The following is a 19,683-nucleotide window of genomic DNA, read 5'->3' as shown; positions in this document are numbered from 1 at the left end:
AAATGCGCTGCGCGTCACGGGAGCCGCTCTAATTGTGTCCGGACTGGAAATATACGTGAAATATACGTTCCTACGTCTGTGTGGCAAGAACGCGTGTAATTGATAGCAGGTTTACATTTCTTTAGAGAAAATGTGTAAACAAATGTTATCATCGAGGGGAGGACCATTTAGACATACACAAAATACAGCAAAGTCCTCAAACGCTAGGGTATGTCTAACATTGAGGTATGCAATTCAAATGATGTTAGACCATGGCAAAAATACCAAGGGTACATTTGCTAAGACCCCTTTAAAATGAAATGTCATTGTGTTATTATGTGCGTCTCCAGTGCAAAATATTGAAGCACAAATGTTAATATTTTTGTACTAAAATAAGTTCTACAGTGCAATGCCAAGGTTGTTAGTTTTTTTTTTTTTTTAAAGAAAGGTGAATATATATATATTGTATATTTTGGACTATAAAGACTTTAAAGCAAGCCTACATTGTTTTAAACCTTTGTGAATCAGTAATCAAAGCTGTACTGCTGTGCTCACAACACCGTAGAGAGTTGAACTCAATCTGATTGCTGTTTATTTCCACACAATGCATTGTTTGACGTTCTCATTCCCACTGGCAATTCTTTCCCCTCTTTTGCTGTGTCTGCAGTTGCTCTGCGGTGCCTGGCTCCTGTTTGTGTCTCCTACTGCCCTCTGGGGTCACTGCCCTGCACTCAGACCCCTCTTCCACGGTCGGCTGGCCCACCTGCCCCGGCTCAGTGTCCTCTCCCTGACCGTAATCGTGACCCTTTCTAATCCCCTTATCCAGGAATGTTGAGACTTCATGTGATGGGTTGAGAAATGGGGAGGAAGCCAGGGTCGGGAGCTTTCTGGGAAAATGGTACCGGTAGATCTGACTTGGAGAAGCAGACGATGGTTATCTGAGGGTCGATAAATCTACACTGACCTAAAGATGAGTTGTGTAGCTCCTCGGATCCCCTTTCACATCCAGTACTGTGTTGAATCATTGGCTAACCACACACGATGGGGCTTTGATTGACACATATATCAACGTCTGCCACAGCTTTGTCTAGGATGTCCGAGCCAGGACTGTAAGTGTACTGTGCAAAGACTGTGGTAAGGTTTATCACAAGAGAGGTTTTAACAAGACTCAGGTCAGACTGTTGGCTAGGTTCATTAAAGACTTCACACTGAAGTGTTGTTTGCATCTCGAATAGAAACCCGAACCTGGTCAATGTAACAATGTCTCCACATATGCAAATATCTGGCAGCCTAATAGATGCTCCAGATGTTTTTTGTTTGAGTGTTCAGTTGTTTTTTAGGAAAGCCATCCTGCAGATATGTTAGAGAATGTGTCTCCCAACAGATCCCCAGTACTGGATCTCTTGTGCTGTCAATGGGTTGCATCGGCTCCTATACAGCAGCCCAGCTGTTGTAGTGTTTTGACTAGGCACGTCTCATATTGCATATAGTTAAACTAGATGAGAGTCCCCAAGTAGACGAACTGGAAATCAAAGGCTGTCCCACGCCCAACCCCGCCCCCCACCACTCCAATTATCACATACCACTGAGAGCACAGAAGCCCTTATTATCTTCGCTGAACACTCACGAGATACAACCCTGTCACTGTTTACACTGAGGAGTCGGCGGTAAGATGGGCAGTCATTCACTTCCAGCTCATCGATATAAACAGAATTATCTCATCCACACGTGCATACTATGCTGTCTAATACATCCATTAGGGGATTTATCACACTGCTGGGGTATGAAAATGACACAAGAGACAGACAGGATTGTATTGGCGTGAATTCGTTTGATGTATCCCAAGTGCATTTTACAAGACTTTCAAATATTCTGCTCTTTTTAAACGGAAGGTGGGAATTCAAGAGCCAGAATATCATCAATACATTCCTCCTGGTGGTTTCATTTTCATACATATATATTGTTCTCATGACTGATGTTACAGAATAATTTAGTCCATTACCATGTCTGCCCTTCACCAAATGTCTCATTAAAATCTGTGTTCTACACAGGTTCCTTCAGTGACAGACTAAAAATATAGGAAGGCGAGAAGGAGATTGAGGGAGAGGGAGAGAGGGACGGAGGGAGTATAAGTAATGTTCAAAGAGTTGAAGCTGGGAGGAGGAAAGGGTTAAGAGGTCAATGGAGAGCTGCTGTAATTACGTTGTCTTTGTCTGTTAGGCACTTGTCAGCCTGAAAGCGACGAGGGGGAGGTCTCTTTCGTATAAATAAACCGCATCCCCCTGGCTCCTCTGTCAGCCTATCTCTTCAATCCACCTCCCTCTCCGGGGTCAGGGCAGTAGTGCTGGTGTCCGAGCGGTTCAACTCACTCCGGACTGAGAGACCCACTGGCATCACTGCAAAAACCTTTTCGACTTGGACTTCAAACCACGAGGAGGACCTGTCTGTGGCCGGAGGACGCGCGAGCCTGCGGGAAAGTGGGAGGCCAGCTGTGCCGAGCTCTCACTCATTATCGTCTAATTGGTGGGAGCTAAAGTGGCGACCCAGTAGAGTTTACTCCAGACCAATTATCCCCCCGCAGGATAGAGCCCATCGGTCATTGACCACAGCCTGAGGGAGTCCTGCTGAGGGTCTCCAGGCCTGTCACCCAGCTCTCGGGATCAGTCACGATCACTGGGCCAACTCTCTTCAGCTCTCTTGAGCAATCGCCGCCGTGGTCCTTATCATTGAGCTGTGGAGAGACGACTCCGGAGGATTCCAGCAAGATCCACCGTCTGGTGAGGGTTTTGTTTCTAAAGCTTTGCCGAGGGTGAAGAATGGATCTGAAGTAAAGCTGGGCTGGTTGTGTGGCAGTAACACTTCGACTGGTTCACGTCTGCTATGCTATTGAATGTGTCTTGGCATCTAAGACCTACAGAAACACAATCTAATTTCTTGGGCTGTTCTGGTGGGAGCCATACTGTGAAATCTTCTCAGTAAGTTAACAAGTAAAAACTGTTTGTTTGTCATCTGTTGCCTGATTTTGAATCTCAGAGCAGTGTTTGTCAGTGCCTGTGAATTTTACCCGTGTTTTAGAGATGCTGTGGTGTTCTTTTAATCTGCCTTGAATTCAGATGTCAGATATTGTTAAAAATAATAATAATACAATCGAGAAGAAGACTTATCCATGACATTATGTTCAAAGTAGGTGGGTGGGGGTCGTAGAAAAAAAAATGTCAGCGTGAAATTGACCCTGACTGTCGATGAAGATGAATTCAGTCTGGCCACCTTCCTCTCACCAGCCCTCAAACACACATCTTTAGAAGGTGCTAATGACTTTAATGGAGAGCGACGTGTCTCTGAAGTTCATTTCAGGACCAGCAACCAGTTGACCGTGTACATGCTCATATTGACCTGTCAATGGCTTCCATTTGCTGCTCTGACTCCAACTGTATGCCTTCTGCTCTCAGGCTAAACATCTGGAGCTCTAAAAACTCCCAGAAGGAACACCTGGAATGTGCAGAGATGGAGCCGTACACCTCCACGGCTCTGTTAACACTTTTCTCTTGTCCAATTCTCCAGTATACACGGAGTATAGTGTAATTGTAAATATCTCAGTGGACATTTCAGAGATGTGTTGCATTTACAATTGTTCAGGTCATAATGGATCCATTTAAATTGTTGTTGAGAAGCCAGGGCAAGACCGTTGCACACGAGTATCGTGTCATGCTGTAGGGGGTGATAAAACACTGCTTTTTATGTGTTTATCTGATGAGGGTGTGAAAGGGAATTTCCCCAGCCTTGAGGTTCTGTACAAGGGTGTGTGTTACTGTTAAACTGAATTGGTTTCTTCTGACTCACTACCTGCAGACAGACAGACAAGGCCAGTGAGACAGATGACAGACAGACAGAAGTCCACTGCCCTGCTTCTGCTCTTGCTGATGTGCGTCGGTGGGGTCCTCCCCAGTAATGAGATGGAGAGACGGAGGAGGGAGAAGGAGAAGGAGAAGACAAATGGGGAAGGAGGAGGAGGAAGCGGAGGACAGGAGGGGCGTGAGGCCTCTCAGAAGCGACAATCCCGTTCCTCTGAGCACAAGATGGCGACAGGGGCAACGGGGGCGACGGGGGCGACGGGGAGTGGGAAATGCTCCTACACGTTCATCGTCCCCCAGCAGAGGCTGACGGGGGCGCTGTGCCTGAATACCCGGGGGGGAGCAGAGGAGGGGCCGCTGAACGCCACGGAGCTGGCCGAGCTGCGGGCCCAGGTGGGGCGGCAGCAGCAGCAGCTGGAGCAGCTCCGGCAGCAGGTGGAGGTGGACGGCGGGCTGGCGGGGGAGGTCCGCCTCCTGCGCAAGGAGAGCCGCAACATGAATGCCCGCATCACCCAGCTGTACGCCCAGCTGCTCCATGAGATCATCCACAGGAAGGACCGGAGCCTGGAGGCCGTGCAGCTGGAACAGCGCCTGCTCAACACCACCGCGCAGGTCAGTGGGGATTGGGTGGGTGTTGGCAAATTGGCAGATATTGACTGTGTAAACTCCTTAATTGAATCAATTAAGTGCATAACAGTTTGGATGAAATACGGACTACCTGTTTATGTAGATTATATTTTATAGTGATGCTGTTATTAATATTGAGCATGTAGAAATAAAACATTGAATTATAGTGATTGTTAGACCTTGTAAAACTGTGTGTTAATGGCAAACTGAAATAGTTGCTGGTCCCAACACTCTACACCTGGGCGTACAGACAGACAGACAGACACCGGTTAGACAGAGGGGTAGACAGACAGAAGTCCACCGCCCTCCCACTTGGATACAGCCATCGACTAAATAACATCCCCCTCTCAGTCTCTGTGCAGAGTGTGTGTCAGAGATGCTGCTGGCTTTGGGGCTGATCCACTACCAGGGTTGTGTGTCACAGCTTGGTACTTCTGTAGGAACTCATTGTAAGAAGCATTGAGGCTGCAGAGGAAGATTAAACTCACTGCACTTGCTTCTCCAGGTGCTGCAGGTGACCGCCAACTACCAAGAGCTGGAGAGGAAATATGCCACCCTGGTGTCCCTCATCAGCAACCAGAGCCTGTTGGTCGCCCGCCTGGAGAGACACTGCCAGCCCACCACTGCCAGCACTGCCCCACCGCAGGTAGGGGGCGCCACTGGGCAGCATGCCATCATCTCTGATTTCCCAAAAGGGATGGAGAGAATATCTTCACAGCAACTGATTTTTAAAACCAGATTTTCATCATTGAAATCTCTTCTTTCATCTTGTGATTTAAGGGGCAGAAATTTGAATTTGCGGTATTTTATTTTAAGACATTTATGAAGCGACCTGAATGAGGATTTAGAAATTAATTTGACACAGTGGACTGTTGTTCGCATTTGAAACACTGAATAGTACAGTGTGGTGATATTGTAAAATCGGTATATCCATTAAAAAGACCGAGATTGAATATTTAATTTAATATTAAACAGATATTCAATTGAAAATCTATTAATATCCAACAACTTGATAATAAAGTTCAATAGACTGTTAATGTAATATGTATCTGTAACAGAAACATTGTAAATATAAAAAAAATGCAAGTTACAAAATCATTCAGCCATCTAAAGTGGAGGTATCTATGTTTGCCTCAATTGTTTCTTGTAACTTGGCATATGTGTTTGATATCTCCACTTTAGATGGCTGAGCGATTTTGTAAGTTTTTGATTACATTAACATTCTATTGATATGTATTTAGCAATTATTAATCGAATATCTATTTAATATTAAATTGGGCCACACAATCTAAAGCATTACTGAGACAGACAGAAATTTAGTAATTTAGGTTTGCGTGACCGAGGCACAAAAGGTCCTGCAGCTCAGTGCAATACAGCCCATAGGGGCAGTCTTGTATTAAATTTTACTTCTCGCTGCTCAAACACGGTGCGGCTGTCTGAAGCGCCTCAGTGAGGGCTGTTTTCATGATGCTGGCCGGCTCCAGTTGTCTCCTCCTGTCAGCTCTGTTCGTTGTGCTTTGCTCTCAGCCACCACAGGTGCCAGGGATGCCTCCGTCCGGGAGCCCGAACGGCAGCAACGACATCCAGAGAGACCAGAACCAGAGCCCCTGGGTAACCCCGGAGTCCCCTCCCCGGCCCCCCAACACCAGCCCTAGCCCCAGCCCCCACACTGACCGCCCCTTCGTTGGCTACTCCGCCACCAAGTCCCCAGGTACAGCCCTAAACAATAGCCACGTATACAGTGTCTTCTGATCAAAGTTAACTGTGGTGAAATTTGCACTATATCGTGTAAATTGATTTTAATTACTCATAGACTTTAACCGACTTTCACTGCGCTGCACTCCGTTAGATGGTCACATTATCATGATTTACTGTGATATATTCTTGCAAGAATTTACCAGTTCTACTTGGGCATGCTGTGACTAATACTCTATTGTATGCAGAGAAAAAATATAACAAAAATAAACTCATTGTAAATCTGTCGGTAATGACTTGCAAACCTCAGCCGTTACACAATTCACCTTCTGTCTGTATATGTCTTGTATGCATGTTTGTGTGTGTGTGTGTGTGTGTGTCTACACTTTAAATGACATGTGATTACCAGAACAAGTTTATATAAGTGGCCAGAAGCTAAACAAAATCAGCAATAAACAATCAGTTTGTGGAACGAGAGCACTTTCAAACCCTGCCATCCATTTTCCATGACCACGTTATCCAGTACAGTACAGCCTAGGGTTCGTGGTGAGCCAGAGTCGAACCCCTGTTTTAAAATCCTTTGTTAAAAATAATAAAAATGGAGCAATCAACAGCAGCTCTGTGTTCTGAGAGGGAGGGAGGGAGGGAGAGACAGAGAAAGAGAGGGGGAGAGGGAGAGACAGACAGAGAGCAGGATTGTTTATCTGTGACCTGTTATTAGGAGAGGGTCTGGTTTGAAACCTGCTGCCTGGGAAAATGTAAACAGACCAGCTGTTCCCATCAGCAAAGAAAGAAAAAAAAAGGTGGTGGTGGCAGGAAATTCCTTCAGTGGACAGCTTGTTAATTACGTTAATGGCCTGGCTGGCGCCCCCTGACCTCGTGAGTGTAGGGGAGGATCCTTTGACCTCTCGGAGCCTTGTCTGATGCGGGGCCGAGCATCTCTAACTATTGTTTCAGCCCGGCCAAAGCAGCAGCCCCACTTCAGCCCCCTCGTGAACAATGACTTTGCTCCACTGCCAGGGACACTGACACTCTATGCGTACATTTAAAAAACAAAATATATATATACATATCAGAAACCACCAGCTGTTCTCTAAGACAGTGATAGCTGTGATATCTGATTCCTGTTACCTCACACATGTTTAGGACAGATAGCACCAGGAATCTATTTTTCCCTCTGTCATATCTCCCCTAAATGTATACATTTCGAACCCACACCCACATTCGAACGCACACTTCTAAATTGTATACATTTTTTTCCTCAGTATATCGCTGGGGAGTATATATCTATATGCACTGTGTTCTCCCGATCCTTGTTGAATGCAACCCAGCATGACTTTCGTGTTCCCACCCCAATTTAGAAATCTGTAATCTTCACGTTCATGGGTCACTTCCTTTTTCTTCAGATCCAAGGGTGTGTAACTGTGCATCGTCCGCTCTCTGCCTCTTGAACTGCTTTTCTGTTGTGGTGTTTCAGTGGCTTTCCTCTGTAGTCCGGTTCCCCAGTGCTGAAAATGTTGTAAGAGGATTTTGTTATGCTTAGTTATTCAGCCAATCCAATAAATAGTTGAACTGAAAACTTGTAGGCCAATGTATACCTCAATAAGATTCTTTTTGTAGGGAAGATATGGTCACAGGTGTGCAATAATTCTTTATTTATGACAAACATAGAAAACTAATATCATTCAATCATATTACTGGAAACAAGTAATATTAAGCTTCTGCTGGATTAAAAAAAGAAACAGATAACACTGTCCTCACAGGGCAGTTTAGGTCAATCTGGTCAGGCAGGCAGCGGGTGTGTCTCTCTCTCTCTCACTTCCTCCTGATCTTCTTGCTGTGTTTATCTTTCTTCTTCTGTTTGTCTGTCCCTAGTTTTATAAGGTTTCTTTTTAACCAATCACATCTTGCCACCACCATGAGTTGTGTGCGTGATACAAATATATTTCGAATTTGGCTAGGAGCCAATCAGAGGACAGGTATCTTTTGGACTCTGGACACATAGTTAAGCCAGGGTCTAGCATTCCCCTTGGAAATTAGGGACTAAGTCAAAGGACAGAAGTCTGTTTCTTGTACCAAACCAGATAGCATAGAATTTCCCACAGAAAAATGCAATCTAACAAATAATATCTTACAATGTATTGCAGCTCTGGACACAATTCCAGCCCCTCAGCAACTGTCAGTCCTCTACTGTCCTGGTTAAACACACACAGACTCTCATTGAGATTGTTTATATGTTAGGCTCTCCTTATCTGTAATTGTCTGTTTTTAAGAAAACAATCTCTCCACCCCCACCCTTCTCCTCTTTCTCAAGTCTCCAGTATCTCAATTTCGTGGTGGTATTTATAAATGTTTCTGAGCCAGATTAACGTCCTTGGGGAAACCACCGATTTTGTCTTCTTCAAGCAATCTGCGGCACAAAATCTCTTTCATGGGCAGGCCTCCGTTCAGATTTTCCCGTTGGTGGTGGAGTGACAGCAGGGGCTGCTGGGTAAAACTGGCATAGTTAAGAGTCTGTTGTCTACAACTAGTTCATAATCCATCTACTGACATTACCCTGAATGCCTACAGCTTCCAATCTGAGGATCAGTCTTTTTGAAAATCTAAGTATATCATATCATATGCTTTCAGGTCCCTCAGGCATGCCACTGAGCAAAGCAGGGCCTCTCCGGGAAGTTGGATGCCCCACACTGCCAGGGGGTCTTGTATATTTTGCCGACCGTGCAGTGCTCACAGTACTTCAGTTTTCTGGGTCCGGAGGGGCAATGGGCACAGGTGTGTGATTGCGCTGCCTGTGCTTGCATCGTATTTGCCAGGTCCCCTGAAGAGTGTCCTTGGTTGTCTTTCTTGCCTCACGCAGGGCCCTGGCAAGATTGTCAGCACGTGCTGGAGGCCGGTGAGACGGACAGCGGGATCTACCTGCTCCGCCCACGCAACGCCAACCGTCTGATGCAGGCGTGGTGCGAACAGAGCCAGGCCCAGGGCGGCTGGACGGTCATCCAGAGGCGGCTGGACGGCTCGGTCAATTTCTTCAGGACCTGGGAGCACTACAAGGTGGGCGGGGTCTCCCGAGTCCGCGTGCAGACTTCCTCTTATGGAACGATGCGACTCAGCTTCCTGTTGTCGTTCCCTCTGACATCACTCACTGCTCACGGGGGGAGAGTCTGAAGCGACAGGCCACTGCTACTGCGACAAGACTATCTCTACGGCAGTTGGGACTGACCAGAGACAGAGCTACATCTTCTAGAGAAAGAAGAGAGAACCCTGTGCCCTAAATACCACAAATCCATAGTTGTACTGAAGGAGTACAATTTCAGGGTACATTATGAGACGAAATATGCCTTAACACACTCCAAATATACAGGCCTCATTCGGGTTACCCCACACTAGTTTAGTGAATTATTTTTGCCCTCCTGCCTGAGTATGACCTAGTAATTGGCCATCCAGGCACTAAAGTTTGGGCACCCCTTGCTCTAGACTCAGGGCTTTGATCGCCTACTGTGTGACAAGAGAAGTAAACGCAAAAAAAACAACAACAACACAAGGAAGTGGGCGAAGTGTCCCATAGAACTGAAGTCAATTTGTCTTTGTTTCACAGCAAGGCTTTGGAAACCTGGACGGAGAGTACTGGCTGGGGCTGGAGCACCTGTACTGGCTGACCGCGCAGGGGGACTACCGCCTGCGTGTGGCGCTGGAGGACTGGCAGGGCCGCCACGTCTACGCTGAGTACGACAGCTTCCGCCTGGAGCCCGAGAGCGACTGGTACCGGCTGCGGCTCGGGGAGTACCAAGGCGACGCCGGCGACTCGCTCTCCTGGCACAACAACAAGGCCTTCACCACCCTGGACCGTGACCGCGATGCCTACGCTGGTACTGCTATCTTATACACGGGGGTTTTGGGAGAAAAGAAAAGTGTATTGCTTTAAGGGCTATAAAAAGGAAAAATCAAATGGAACTTTTTCTGTCGCTCATGAAGGGAAAACCGAGAGGGAGGGAGATAAATTATCCTCAAGGATGTGGTAATGGGAAAAAATCCTCTCTCCCCTCTTTCCCCTCTCCCTCCTCCTCGTCCCCAATTTGAACTACCCCCCTCATTTATTCCCACAGTGAAAATCAGTCCCGACAAACTCCTGCAGCCGTGATGGCAGTTTCCATCACCAGATCATTTGATACCCCTCCCAGAAACTCCACCCGAGTACTTGTCAACATGGTGCCAATGATTCTGGTTTCCGTGTGGCCTGTTTAAGTGAATCTGTGTTCTGTGTGCGCCAAATAATAACACCAGCCGCTCTTGTGACAGGGTCAGACCGCTGTGCATCATTTCCCATGCCGGCTGCATTGCTCTAACACTCACACTGTGGTTTGCACAAAAGTGTTGTGAAAAGTGACACTTCCTCCTCATTTCTCCACACCCTGCAGTCACATTGGGCGAAGTCTTAAATATTAAATTTCCATGCCGGCCCAAGCCAGCTAACATGCTTGAGCCACTTCTAGACCGAAGATTTACCGCTCATAAAACCAAAAAGCAGATCTAAGTACGGTGCGATTGGAAAGCTGTGTACTTACTAGATGACGGCAGTTCACCGCAGTCGGGAGTGTCACCGTATCGCATTGCAGAACGCTTTGGTTTCCCACACTTGTGTGTGGCACAGTCTGCATCAATATCGACAGGATACAGAGCCACCGGCTGGGGATGTGGTTTTGCCATGTGTCGATAAAATGGAAGTGATGGCTCAGCTGTAGAATTACTGTTTATGTGTTTAGGTGTGTGTGTGTGTGTGTGTGTCTGTGTCTGTCTGTGTCACTGTTTGTCTGTCTATCTGTGTGTGTTTTTGTGTCTCTGTGTCTGACTATCTGTGTGTGTGCGTTCATGCCTGTGTCTGTCTGTGTGTGTGTGTCTGTGTGCGTAGGTGTGTGTGTTAGTCTGTGTGTCTGTGTAGGTGTGTGTGTCTCTGTGTGTGATTGATAATTTATATATATATATATATATATATATATATATATATATATGATACCATGTAACTGCTAGATCAGCTCTCACCCTTTCCCAACCCCCTGTCCTGTCCCTCCCCATATGTCCAACCCCCCCACACCCGTCCTTGCCCTTTCTCTTGCAGGAAACTGTGCCCACTACCAGAAAGGAGGCTGGTGGTACCACATGTGCGCCCACTCCAACCTGAATGGTGTGTGGTACAAGGGTGGGCACTACCGCAGCCGCTACCAGGACGGAGTGTACTGGGCCGAGTTCCGGGGGGGGTCTTACTCCCTGAAGAAAGTCACCATGATGATCAAGGCCACCTAAACCCAGAGGACGAGCCTCACGTGCCGTGGCTGGGGACCTCTTGGGCGGCAACTGTGACGAAATAAACAGACAGACAGACACACACAGACAGACGTCCCCCTCCTCGACTCAGCACCGATCCGGGGAGCTTCAGTTTGCTCAGGAGTTAAAGCAGTAACCCAACGGGGAAGGGAGATTCCAACAGAACAGGATCCTTTTTGCTTTTTGATTTTGTTTTTAATTTTAATACTATTTCCTCGCCAAATGTGGGTGATTCCCCACAGCTTGGTGTGTCCACGTGTCTTGGTTTCTCTCCGCCCTCTGACTGCTGTACTGCCATTACTAAATGTTTCCAATTTGGAGCAGACCATGGAAATTTCACACCCACATCACTTGGCTCTCACTATTTAAGGTGGTGGAGGGGGATGGAGGCAGGGGATTGTGCTGTACCTACAGGTTATACAGATTGCTTGTGAATGAAAAGTCCAATATAGGAACATATATATACGTGGTTAAATATATATGTTTTCATATTTTTGATGATGCCCTCAAATTTCAGGACACTGAAAGCTCTTGCAGATTTTCTCCCCAGCTGTCCACTTGCTGTTTACTGCCTGAGAGAAACTGCCCCACTGAATCGGGCCAGCAGAAAGGCCAGCAGGGTCAACCAGATGTCACACCATGTGAACCAGCAATCTGAACCTTCACAGACTTGACACTTACCTCTCAGCAGCCAAACTATTCATGAGCTTCCTGTCGCTTCCTGACAACCCGCACTGAATAAAATGCAGGTCAAATGCAAATCACTTCTGTGGTTTTGACACGGAGGGGAATTTGCAGAGAATTCACCCCTTCAGTGACATGAATGCAAATTGCATGACTTCTGATAAATGCATTTCAAATACTATTTCATGCCAATCATTTATTCATTAGTCCTCCTTGGTACTCCTTATGTCGTATTGTCCTTAACTGGTAGAGGCCTGTGTCCAGGCTGTCATGCCAGTAGTTTATAAATAGCTGCCTAAACACGGCACCTATGTAGTTAGTATTTATATCTATCACTCAGAGGCTTGAGAGGGTCGCGATCAGGTGAGATTGACTGGGTTTCGCGCATGGGAGTGGGTAGGGGTGTGATTTGCATGTCTCTTCTTGCTGAACAGAGCTAATGCAAACATGGCGTATGAATGAACCTCAGATACAATGTTCTGAAGTATTTCCATGATTTTAAATGCCAATGCGTTCAGGTCAGAAAATGCAATAACAAGTGAAGGGAAAATAGTTCCAAGTCTTGCATCTAAATACATTAGACCTTCCAGTCTGGCTACTGTGTCCTATACCTGCATAGTAGAGCACTTACTCACTGTATATGAATCCACTTGTGTTTCGCCACGTGATTGGCTGTTTGTGTTCAATAAAATCTTTAGACTTGAAACCTCTGTTGTGAACTTTCAATGGAAATTAAACCGTGAATCGGGTTGTGGGGTCAGGTATCGTCTTGTCCTTTCTGTGCAGTCAGTGGTATTAACCACTACACTTTTCAGTGCATATAGATCACCTGAAAAGCATCAGAGACCAACAGCACAGCCAGTCAGCATGGCTCTCAGTTTTTTCCTATACGGGTTTGTGTAATGCCACTGATTTGCAACCGGTACGTAATTTGGCTTCAGGAGAAAGGTAAGGGATTCTCAGGATGAACACAAGGCATACCTGCTCAGAATAAAGGTGGAGTTTTTATGTACTTTATATGTACAGCTCTGGAAAAAGTTAGAGACCACTCCAAGTTCAGAAATCAATGTTAAGTGGTCTCTTAATTTTGTCCAGAGCTGTTTATATATATATAAACATATATATATATATATATATATATATATATATATACATATATACATATATATATATATATACATACATGTATATATATATATATACATACATATATATATATACATACATATATATATATATATATATATATATATACATATATATATATATATTAAACACACTTTCTCTCACAGTCCATAGGTTTGTTATTCAGTTTTGAAGGGGTCTAGTGTTACGTGGTCTATTCGACATTTTTTAGAAGCACAACTTATAGTAGTAGTATAGTCAGGGGCATCGCAAGGGGGTAGGCATCCTATGCAATTGCCTGGGGCCCTGGGCTGAGGTGGGGCCCCCAAATGGGGAACGCTGCCCACCCCCCCACTCTCACGGGAGAAAACTAATTTTCAGAAAAGCATCTTTAGGGTAAATATGTAAAATAAAGTCAAATGATTGAATTTTATATACTGTACCATGTCTTACATACATTTTTTGATTGTAATTTTGTTTTGTACAGAATAAATTACTTAATAAGGCAAAGACATCTGCTGCATGTTTGCAATAGTAATAATTTATATTGAGGTTTATATATTTACATTAAACAACTACCACATAGTTTCATTTGTTAAATTAATATTTTAAGCCAACGTGTTGAGTAAAACTAACATATTAGTGTTAATGAAAGAACACATGATTTGTGCTAATATTCCTACACAAAACCAGCGATTCAGTGTTATCTCTATTGTCGCGGCTTGACTGCTTATAGAGATGGGAGGGCCGACAATATCAGGCCCTGCACGACCACATTGTGCACTTGGCTTCCCAAGCTGGTGTGAGATTCTAGTTTGTGAGGAGAAATACGATGAAAGTGGAAATTAAGGCCTCTGAGATTTGTTTGTATGTATATAAATAAAATGGATGCTTCTTACGTGAGCTAGACCTGCTTCTTTTCATACTCTTTTACAAAAGACTACAGCAAGACAGGCTTGATGCTTTTATATGAGTAAAAATAGTTTTTTGGAAGGAGGGGCCTGTTTTTTGTTTCTTCAGGTTTGTCAGCTTAGATAGAATGGATGGTTTCGGTTTGCTCACCCACACGTCGCAGTTTTAATTTCCTGTTAGTCAGCCTTGTGTGCAAAAAGGATGTGTCCGTCGTCTGATTACTCCAAGCACTGCTGATTTTCAGCCGGTTGGAACACCATATTTACCTCGTCAAAGTTCTTTCGTTTTTACCTTCCTTTCCCCCAGGACTGCGAACACGGTGATGAGATCATGAGGACCTGCATACTTCACGTGCTGACTCTTGCAAGCTTACTTACACTTTGTTCAGGTAAGTCATCTTTGTATGTGTGTGCATGGATATACCACGAGAGTAGCAATCAAGTCTAAAGAGAGGCCTCTTGAGTCTAGCGAGGAATGGAAAGCAATGTGTTGTACCTTTCTATAACCATTTATTGCATGCTACTCAAAAGGTCAGCCATCACTGTGTTTGCACCAGTACAGCAGCATCACCGCTCTCGTGCAGTGCCTGTGGTTAAGGGTCAGTCTTTTTTGGCGGCGCAAAGAGTGACGGCCAAGGTTGAAATTCAAAATGAAGTATTTTCCTGAGGACTGTAAATCATTCATTTGGGTGCATTTGTTCCTGTCTTAAAGAAGAGGGGGATCTAATCTAAGGAGGCAAATAAGAGTTAAAAGATGGAGGTACCTAGCCACCCGACCCCTGGCACTCTGAACTGGATCGGTGCCTTATAAATCCAGTCACAAGTTTGATACAGCGGTATCATTTTTATCGATAGCTTTGGAATCGATCTAGTTTAATGTAAAAAGGTGTCGGTGTGTCTTTTTCTGCTTCTGTACAATTGAAATACTCTGCCTTTTCCATGTGCTGCACTATATTGTGCCCATATTGCTGGACCACACCTTAATCAGATGATTTTGTGAGTTTCTTAGTGGCACAAGTTAGGCTGGTCTCAGTGCCATTGAGGAGGCATGAAAGAAATCTGCAGGTCAATTTTGTCCTGGAGATCTCTAAAGTGTACATGAGGTATTGAGATCAGTATTTAATCAAAACGAAGGCCTGTTGGCCCTTTGAGCTCCTTTAGTTTCTCACAGCTAAGCGATCCCACAGTTTCAAACAGACGTTTCTTGAGGGAGACGAAGAGTATGTTTTCGGTGTTTTTGCTTGTGTTTGCATTTTTTTCTTCAGGCCTGTATAATCTTCATAATTCGCGACATGTCACGTGCTCCATCAGTCGACTGCTCCCTAGGTGCTGCTGTAGCTTTCCCGAGATGCTCTCCCCCTCTGCAATACCTAGCTCTCTGCTAACACGTGCCTCTGCAATTTCTATGGTGTTCCATGCTTGAGATTGACGAACCTTGGCAGTTACTTAAAAGAGCAGCCTTGACAATTGCCGCAGCATCGCCACTGCAGATGGGAGCAGACACACACTGGTAGATCGGTGCGTTTATTATGAATTGATGGCATGGAAAGTAAAGACTGATTATCATTATTTTGAGAAGTAGTAGCAGTAGCGTTTGCAGGATTTGTATTACTATTCTGCCAATGCCTTCATTTAAGATAACTTCCATTCCTATATGGAACTGTACATATGTTAACTAGTGCTACGGTTGCATATTCATACATAGAGACAAATCACACTGTTGAATACAGTACTAGATTTGAGCAGATATTTGGGCTTAAAAACAACAAAGAAATACAGTGCAGAGCCCAATCACAATCTGAGACAGCAGGCGGCAATTGATACGAAGGGTGTGGAACTCTTGCAGAAGTTGTGGACAGCAGACTGTACACTGTGTGTGAGTGCTGCGTCCACAGCAGTGACATGATAATGAAATGAAATACAAGAAGCCACCCATTTGAAATGCAGAAGTCTACATTTAGCAAAAGGTGGAGTTACACACATTTTAACCACACAATCTATTAATTCACTGTTTCTGCAATACACAGAGGAGGAGCGAGACCCTGCATGTCCCCATGTCCTGAGGAGAGTTAGGGGGTTTGCGTGAGGCTGGAGGTCCACTTGAACCTGCTTGATAACATTGTTTCTTCAGCTTGCAAACAGGATGCGTGCTGCACTCTGTGCCTGAGGTTGGGTGTTTGTGGTCACATCTGTCTGCGTTGTGACTTCCTCTTGTATCATGAGCTCAACTGACTCGCCCGCTCACCAGCGCACAGCAGCAGATTGTGTTGCTCTCCAGGACCCGAATTGTAGACTCCTAATTTAGGATGAGCTGTTCAGAAACCGAAGAGACCTTTCAATGGAAAACTCGGGAAACAGAATCAATCAAAGTTCAAAATTTAAGTAGCTGGTTAATTGTAATTAATTGTAATTTTAATTTGATCAGTGTCCTTCACAGTAAGTTGTCACAGGGCACTTTCACAGGTGAACATACCAGTCAATTAACCCACAGGGAGAAATTCAAATCTCTGGGGTCTAGGGCCCAATAGTGTGGCTCCCCCCCCAGGGAGCGAGTTCACTACACCTGAGTGTAGTCATGAGAACAAAGGGAGTTTTTCCTGTGGTTAAAACACACTTCCCATAAATGAGCTTCCAAACTAGGAGTTACTGAAGCATAAGACCATAGGTGGACTGGCCATCGAGCAATTCTGGCAAATGCCAGAAGGGCCTGTCAATTGTTTTGGTTAGGTGGGCCTTCTTCAGCAACCAGAACCGCAGATCGACAGCATGGAGGGAGGCCCGCACTTTACTGAATGGTTAAAATTCCAGGGCTGTTTTATGGTCCCAGTCCGCCCCTTCATAAAGCTGTGCTTGTTTTGTAGGAGATGCTATGGACTGTCCCATTGAGATTTACCCCGAGAGAGTGGTGGTGAGATATGGAGATCCAGTAGCGGCTAACTGCACTGTAACACAGACAACCAGTGGAATGGGCTGGGAGGCAACGGTTGGACCCACAGGCATGCAAAATGATACCTCTCTCCTCTGGCGTGTCAGTAATCTGACTGACTGGAATGAAGAGCCCAGATGCTTCGGAATCTTTCTGACTGAGCCAATTCGGTGTGAGAAAAACCTCAGCATCAGTCTCTACAGTAAGTCACTTCCACACTTCTTCTACATCCTATCCTTTTATATTCTTGTAAAATATGAACAAGCGGGTTAAGTAAAGGCTGACTGAATATTTGTGCTACAACGTATTCCTAGTAAGATGTCTCTGTGATGAAACATCAATGAAAATGCTACCAGGTGGAGTGATTCTGCATGTGTTTCCCTCCACAGAGTATCCAGACAGTGTCTCTATCAGCTCTGTGGGACACACTGGTCCAATGGAGGAGGGGAGACAGTACCGGCTGCAGTGTGATGTCCAGAGCATCGCCCCAGTCCAGTATCTCTCTGTGAACTGGTATAGAGGGGGGGCATTAATCCACACTCTAAACTTCTCTGAAGACACCACTAGAACACCTGTGAATGTGTCTCCTACCCTCCTGATCACACCCAGCCGCACTGATGATGGAGTTCAGTACACGTGTGAGGCAGAGCTGAGACTGGGACCAGGAGGACCACAAGCAAACCAGTCAGAGCCCCTCAACATCACAGTGCTGTGTGAGTTTACAAGCCTATAATTCCCCCCAAAATCCCCCCCCCCCACCCCGGCTCTTCACTTTGTCTGTGCCCCCAACTTCTGCTCGTCAGTTTGCCCTAGTGGCTAAGTCGAGGGGCAACTGAGGTAATGTTGTATAAAGATTTGGATACTGTGGTAAACAAGGATTTCTTGAAGTGTAAGAAGACTGATCCCAGCTGATGTACACAGTCTGTGGCAGCCTCAGACTGATTTGTGAGAGCATGAACCTAGAAAGACAATGAAAATTATAGCATTATCCCCCACATTTCCACAAGGCTTTCTCAAGTATAAATGTGCCACCGAGCTTCTAGTGTCAAGAACGTTGTTGCCTAGTACGACCATCCCACCTAGTGGTGACATGTGGAAACTGCAGACTGGAGGGACCCAATAGTAAGAGGCAAAGTCCCGTGATTAGTGACCTGTAGCAACTTCGAGTTGAATAGTAAGCTGGACCTCTCAGTGGGCTGTATAGCTTGCAGAGTGTAAAATAACAGGTGGCTCGAGGGGGTACTTGCAACCCTTCTCCTGTGATCACATGGTCGAGGGGCGGGGAACAGGTCAATTCCTCTATGGGCCTCGACAGACTTGGCGAAGGGGTGTACCAGTATGCATTTGCTAACACCTTGGGATCTGTGAACGGAAGTGTAAATATAACGGTGGTATGTAAGTATCAAATTGTGGTTCTTCCCCCCCACCCCCTCTCTCTCAGTTGCCCTTAATTGAGCAAGCTATTTGCCTAATTGATCAATAACTTCCATGTGGTCCCAGGCTGTTAACGTTGACAAAACTTACTGGATAGAGGCTCTCCAGGACTGTGTTTGGGCACCATTGATGGAGCACCAGACCCTGGGTGACACAGATTTAGTGTTTTCATTTCCGCTAGTTCACATCCAGTGAGAGTTTCTGTCCATTGAGTTACTACTGACTTACTGCTCTCGGCACTTTTAAAACCAATTAACCCGTTAATAAAAGACACAAGCGCAAAACAACACTGCGGTGTATTTACTCTGCATCAATAGTCACCATGATGGAGGTCAGCCAGGAACCTAATTCTCCAGCCCGTTTTCTAAAGGAAAGGTCAAATTTGAATCTGACTAACAAACCTTATTATTATTATTATTATTATTATTATTATTATTATTATTATTATTATTATTATTATTATTACTTGTAATAGTATTTCCTAGTTAGTTTTTTTTTTTTGTTTCTTACTGTGACTTGTCCTGCTTATTCTGCAGACTGTCCCATTGTGATTGACCCTCCCACAGTGGTGGTGAGATATGGAGATCCAGTAGAGGTTAACTGCACTGTAACACGGACAACCAGAGGAATGGGCTGGGAGGCATCGGTTGGATCTATAGACATGAAAACAGATGTCCAGTCTCTCCTCTGGAGTGCCAGCAGTCTGACTGACTGGACCGCAGAGCCCAAATGTTTCGCAAACTTTAAGACTGAGCCAAAGCAGTGTAAGAAAGAGCTCAATGTCACTCTCTACAGTAAGTATCCTGTACTGTGACGTGCAAACAAAGGAATGAGAGCAGGGCTGCCCGTTGATATTCACTCCCACTCCTCCAGACCAGCCTGACCATGGAGAAATTGGCCTGGTACCATGGTCAATACCCTGCAGGTGAACCCTCACTGGGGTTCGTGTGTCAAGAGCTACATGGCAGGTTACTGGAGGCTCCGTTCTGTGATCTGTAACACGTGTGCAGGCCAACATTCGACACGAGAATGAGGAACCTAACCTGTTGATAACTGCGCCCCAGAATCCCCCCAATAGACCCATTTCTATGGATAGCAATCCTCTACATATGTGTGTGTTCGTGTGTAC

The 19,683-nt window shown here is 45.4% G+C and overlaps 2 protein-coding genes across 5 annotated transcripts in view; both read left to right on the top strand.

The window, feature by feature from the left end:
• Nucleotides 1-2,275: 2,275 nt before the first annotated feature.
• On the top strand, nt 2,276-12,864 carry angptl6 (angiopoietin-like 6). Of its 2 annotated transcripts, none has more exons than XM_066707845.1 (7): nt 2,276-2,756; nt 3,829-4,442; nt 4,963-5,103; nt 5,985-6,168; nt 9,013-9,206; nt 9,751-10,021; nt 11,269-12,864. In XM_066707845.1, the coding sequence occupies exons 2-7, from the start codon at nt 3,855-3,857 to the stop codon at nt 11,451-11,453; spliced, it is 1,563 nt and encodes a 520-aa protein (XP_066563942.1). In that variant the 5' UTR covers nt 2,276-2,756; nt 3,829-3,854; the 3' UTR covers nt 11,454-12,864. The 2 variants fall into 2 exon arrangements, with proteins under 2 accessions (XP_066563942.1, XP_066563943.1); XM_066707846.1 differs by having other exon boundaries at nt 2,276-2,954.
• A 1,509-nt stretch (nt 12,865-14,373) lies between these two features.
• Nucleotides 14,374-19,683, top strand: part of LOC136752490 (vascular cell adhesion protein 1) — a 43,752-nt gene continuing 38,442 nt past the window's right edge. For all 3 annotated transcript variants that reach the window (XM_066707844.1, XM_066707843.1, XM_066707842.1), the window contains exons 1-4: nt 14,374-14,583; nt 17,056-17,322; nt 17,510-17,833; nt 19,091-19,348. In XM_066707844.1, coding sequence (XP_066563941.1) covers nt 14,526-14,583; nt 17,056-17,322; nt 17,510-17,833; nt 19,091-19,348 — 907 coding nt within the window. In that variant the 5' untranslated portion in view covers nt 14,374-14,525. The remainder of the gene's footprint in view (nt 14,584-17,055; nt 17,323-17,509; nt 17,834-19,090; nt 19,349-19,683) is intronic.

The sequence above is a fragment of the Amia ocellicauda genome, chromosome 7, assembly GCF_036373705.1.
Source record: "Amia ocellicauda isolate fAmiCal2 chromosome 7, fAmiCal2.hap1, whole genome shotgun sequence".
Classification (NCBI taxonomy): domain Eukaryota; kingdom Metazoa; phylum Chordata; class Actinopteri; order Amiiformes; family Amiidae; genus Amia; species Amia ocellicauda.
The sequence above is the reverse complement of the archived record's forward strand: the minus strand, read 5'-3'. Positions and strand labels throughout refer to the sequence as shown.